Genomic DNA, 5,840 nt, shown 5'->3' with positions numbered 1-5,840 from the left:
TTATGATTGTTTATTATATTATATTATAATTATTTTGATACAGCTTATTGACAATTTATTCTTTAAAGTCATTTTATAAAATTTAATTTATTGGGTCAATTATATTTTTTTATATATGTCGAATCAAACACATATTCTATGTCTTAGAAATAAAAAATAAAACTGATAATTAATTAAATTTGTACAAATAGATTTGCTATAATTAATTTACGTTTTTAAAGCAGATTTGCCATTAATGTCAATACAAATACAAATGCATGTACAAGAGGAGAGAGAGAGAGTTATCTTCGGCGGAAATTTTCATGTCCTCTTGTTAAAGCATCCGATGCAAAAACTTCACAACACTCTCTCTCTTACTCTTATCGTATAAACTCAGAAGACTTTCTTTATCTCTCTCTCTCTCACATCAAACACCAGTCACCACTTCACTTCATCTGATCTCTCTCTATTTCTCTTCTCTCATCTCAGAATCATAGAAATAATGGTGAATTTTTCTCCATGATTGTAACATCCAACCAGAAGAGTTCTGGGGTTTCATCAATTCTCATATCTCCCTTTTTTTCCTCTCTTGCAGTTTTGAGCTTCATATACGGTTAAACCGTACACGATCGATCAATACCCACAAATATGTCAAATTCCAGCTCATCTTTCACAAAAGAAGATGAAAATAAGGCCGAATCCGATGTTTCATCAAGACCCACATCAGAATTCCACGGTGGGCCCAACAAAACCGCTTCAAATGATCATCCTGAACAAGTGAGAGAAATCGACGATGAAAGAAAACCTGATCAGACAACAAGTACTGCTTCGTCAGAGAATCCTAATACAAACCCATGTTTGGATTTATTGAAAACAAGTAACCAAGGACTTGACATAATTAATTTTGATACTGGTAATTTCACTACTCCGACATCTTCCGATCACAAAATTCCTTCGCCAAAGCATTGCCCACCGGCACCGAGAAAGCCATGGTCGATTCAACCGCCGCCGGCACACCTTCGGAAGAGAAAAGGATCGCCGTCGTCAGATATTCCGTTCAGGGATCTCGATTTATTCTTCATTGATCAGAAACTTCAAGAAGAATCGGCTAATTCTCATAAGGTTAAGAAACCTCGAACTCATGATGATAATAAAGATTAACTATTATTCTCTTTCTCACCTCATTTCAATTTCACATGACTTAATTATCATGTATATTTATTTATAGAGAGATAGATCGAGTAATTGGTAATATGGTAATGGTAGATATTATATATATATAGCTTTGTTTGTGGTCATGTGATCTTACAATTTTATTTTAGTTATGACCAATCCTTTGTAATAACACTAATAATCAAATTATGACATTCTTAAAAAAAAAAATCTAATTGTAATGGAGATATAATTAATCATAAGTTGACTCGATTGGAGTTAAAAATAAAAGGGTAATGTTATCCCCTTATTAGAATGTTTCATGTGTTATGGTTGCACTTGGTGGTCTTATGCAAAGTTGGTAGGTCTATCAATTATTATTTGTGATTTTGTTAATTTGATCTTATTTATGTTTTTTAGATCCTGAGTTATTATCTTTAAATTTACTTTAAATTCTCTTTTCTAGTATTGGAATCTTGTGTATAACCCACCAAGGTAGCCCGGTGGTAAGAGTGGGCTTAGAAGATTATAATGTCACAAATTCGATTCTATCCGAAAGTATTGAGTTTAAAAGGGAGATCATGACTGTGACTGTGGGGTGTTATCTCCTTTATTAAAAAAATATGGAATCTATATGTGAAAATTGAAAATTAAGGATAAATTGAGATGTTTTGATAACCTTTTACTATGATCAATTCATACTTTTTGTATACACAAAAGTTGTTCATTATAAACTAATTTTGTTTTTAAAATTATCTACCTTAAAAGATGGAATTAGTTGGAGGAGAGGATGGATATTAATTTTATATAAAACTATTTTATAGAATTTTATATTGTTATATATCAAGCCTGTCTATTTTGATATATTTTTATAAATGTCAGAAGCCTTGTCTATTTTGCTACAGTCCTTTGTCTAGAAAAACAGCTATTTTATTCTAAAAAACAAAAGGCTCCATATTGGCCTATTGTGTAAGTTTTGCAGTTACTTTTGTTATTAATTTTAACTTGTAAATGAATAATATAACAATAAAACACTTTTATTTTTCACCTTTCCTTAATTATTGTTACTAATTACATTTATTAATTATATTGTTGATTTTGAGTGAGCAATAGACTTGAATATTTTGGGAACCCTTAATGAACTAAATTTGAATTATAAATTATTGAATTAATTTTGTTAATCATATTAACTTTCTATATTTAAAAAATAAAAATAAAATTCAATATTTTGCCAAACATTTTGTAATTCATTTAATAATCTATGGTCTTATTATAGAAAAGTGACAACTCAACAATACAAGTTGATACAATGAATAGAGAAAAAGATTTTTTCATACCCATAAACAATGACACATTCTTCTCATCAAAATTTCCATCAATGGATAATGAATTTCGTTGTATTATATGCCTAGTCACTTCTCTCAAAGTGGGAGTCTGATGAAGGCACCAAACCACAATTTCAATAGGAGAGCCCTTCAACTTGTTTCTTGATCAACAATACCAGCATCCTTCCCTCGTGACCATCAACTCAAACTTACTTTGTTACAGCTGATGGTTGGTAGGTTGGGAGTTCTTGAAAGAATAAAAAAAAGGCTACATCTAATTATAAGAAAATATTTAAAATTACGCTGGTTGTACTTTTTACTTTGTTACAGATGATTAATGACAGAACGAGAGATCGTTAATCATAGAATAATGGTGATGTAACAAAAAATAATATAAAACATAAACAATTAATGTTTGATATTAATTTATAAATTAAAGGAAAATCGTTACAAATCTCCAACTTGCCTAAGTATCACCCAACAAAATGAGCCAACAAGATCTTGTCTAAGTATCACCCAACAAGATGAGCGTTATCAGGCTATTTTTAATTGTCAACATTTAGCAAGTCCAAACAATAGGTGAATTTGTTAAGTGAGACCGACTTCGTGAACATGTCAATATGATTATGATGAGTGGTGATCTTCTTCAACTTGATTATTTTCTTACTACGAAGAAAATGATAACGAATATCAATATGATTGGTTCTATCATGATGCACTTAATCCTTGGTCAAACAGATAACACTTAAGATATCACAAAAAAACAATTGCCTAATTATGATGGATACCAAGGTTACGAATTAATCATTTCAACCATATACCCTCCTTGGCTACTCCCGTTAACGTCATATACTTAGCCTTGGTAATGGACAATGTCACACTCGACTATAATGTTTCCTTCCAACTAACCACAGAGTCACCAAGGGTGTAAACATAACCAATCATTTATCTTCTACCATCGATATATTTATAACATAATCTAAGTCTGAATAACTAGTTAGAAGACACTAGTTGTCACTCCCATAAATGAGACCAACATCTGATGTGCCTCTTTGAAATCAAAATATCTGTTTTATCGCTTTCCAGTGTTCCTTACCAGATTTAGACATAAGCCTACTAAAAACACTAACTGAATACAAAATAGCAGGTCTAGTGCAGACCATGACATATATTAAACTGCCCACCACACTAGCATACAGTACATGAGACATGTGTAACTTCTCAACTTCATACAAGGGTGCGAACGCATACAAATGAACAATAACAATTGTAGGAATATTTAGAGCTTTTGTTGTACTCATCCCAAAACGAGACAATATTTTCAAAATATAACTCTTCTACGAAAGGAATAACTTCTTTTGAACTCGATCTCTTACTATTTCCATGCCCATGATTTTTCTTGCTCCACCTAGATCTTTTGTATCAAACTCGGAACTAAGAAGGACTTTCAACTTTTGAATCTTTGATATTTTCTTGGTTGCGATTAACTTGTCGTCTACATACATGAATGAATAAATCAAAGAACTATCACCGATTTTGTTGTGATAGACATAACAATCATATGCACTCCTATTGTAACCATGTTAAATTAGGAATTTTTCAAAAATATTATACCACTATCGAGGAGACTATTTAAGTTCATACAAAGACTTTTTCAGACTACAAATATATGTTTTCTTACCATGAACAAGAAACCCTTCAGGCTGACTCACCAATATATCCTCCTCAATCTCACCATTTAAAAAGTCGTCTTCACGTGTAACTGCTCGATTTTTAGATCTTGATGTGCTACTATAACTAGTAGTACCTAATAGAAGTGTGTCAGATTACAAGTGAGAATATCTCGTTGTAGTCCACACCTTCCTTTTGACTAAACCCCTTTGCAACTAGTCGTGCTTTATATTTGGTCCCTTCAGCACTAAAGGTTCCATATTTTCTTTTGAAAATCCATTTATGCCCAATGACTCTTCTCCAATTAGGTAAGGTAACCAACTCTCATGTATTATTCTTGTGAATTTATTTCATTACCTCACACATAGAAGCAATCCATTGCGTAGAATCACCACCATTAATAGCTTCACTATAAGAAGATGACTCATTATGTATGACATCTTAAGCTATCTGAATTGCATAACTTGAAATTTCTTTAGTATCATTCATAGAGGGACTAAATGTCCTATTTGTAGGACCAGTTGATATATTTCTTCCTTTGATTGAATGAATTAACCTTTCAAGAACTTTAATTTTCCTTCTAGGTTGTGTAGCAATGTCAAATTGACTTTCAGGTACTCCAAATTGATAAAATTCCTCAGATAGTTTATCAGTATCGCGTGTCATGTCAGTTATCTCTTGAACTGAAGTCACCTCAAGCTCCACCTATTTTAGGGTACTATTATTTTCACCAGTAATTGATTCCTTGAGGAAGGAGTTAAGTATGAACATCTCATTAAATGTGACATCCCTACTAAGAATTACTCTACCTTTAGAAGATGACCATATTCTATATCCCTTGACTCCATCTCCATAGCCATGAAGATACCCTATTTTGTCCTTAGTTCTAGCTTCACTTCACTAACATGATAGTAATTTATGCATCCAAAAACCTTCAAGTGAGATAAATCAATGACGTTACCAAACCATACTTCATAAGGGATTCTGTAATCAATCCCATTATGAGGTGCACGATTTATCCGATAGCAAGTCGTTAAGACGACCTCGCTCGAGTACTTTCTAGTTAGTCCAACATTAGAGAGCATGCTTCTAACTCTCTTTAGTAGTGTTTGATTCATCATTTATACTACACCATTCTGATAAGGTGTACTTCGGACAGTGTGATGTCTTGCAATCCCCATATCCCTATAGAAATCATCAAACTCATATGAATAAAATCCAGGTCCATTATATGTTTGTAGTATCTCTTAACCTTCTTTTCATTTAATTCTCCACTAGTACTTTCCAATGTTTAAAGGTCTTAAATATCTCGCTCTTATGTCTCAGAAGATACAACCAGGTCATCCTTGAGTAATCATCTATAAATATTACAAAATAGTTATAACTTCATATACCTTCAACTCGAGCAGGACCCCAACAATCAGAGTGGATATAATCCAGTTTTCCCTTAGTTTTGTGAATCCTTAACGAACTTATTACTATGGTTTTCCAAAAAAAGTAGTATTCACACAACTAGAGGTTGGTAACATTGTGGATAGATAGAAGATCCCGTTTAGACAAAATTTGCATCCCCTCTCACCTAGGTGTCTAAGTTAAATATGCCACAACTTGGTTATATTTGGGTGTCAATTCATAGATTTGGATGCGACCACAATGGAACTTGTCAGTGTCTTACCTTATAGTATACACAAGGTATTCTGTTTGATACCTTTC

The 5,840-nt window shown here is 32.5% G+C and overlaps 1 protein-coding gene across 1 annotated transcript; it reads left to right on the top strand.

Annotated features, from left to right (window-relative positions):
* The first annotated feature begins 296 nt into the window (after positions 1 to 296).
* LOC124910475 lies at positions 297 to 1,277 on the top strand. The gene is made up of 2 exons (XM_047451118.1): positions 297 to 484; positions 575 to 1,277. The coding sequence occupies exon 2, from the start codon at positions 628 to 630 to the stop codon at positions 1,138 to 1,140; it is 513 nt and encodes a 170-aa protein (XP_047307074.1). The 5' UTR covers positions 297 to 484; positions 575 to 627; the 3' UTR covers positions 1,141 to 1,277.
* Positions 1,278 to 5,840: the final 4,563 nt, after the last annotated feature.

The sequence above is a fragment of the Impatiens glandulifera genome, chromosome 7 (assembly GCF_907164915.1).
Source record: "Impatiens glandulifera chromosome 7, dImpGla2.1, whole genome shotgun sequence".
In the NCBI taxonomy this organism is placed as follows: Eukaryota; Viridiplantae; Streptophyta; class Magnoliopsida; order Ericales; family Balsaminaceae; genus Impatiens; species Impatiens glandulifera.
This window is presented reverse-complemented; position numbering and strand designations above follow the sequence as displayed.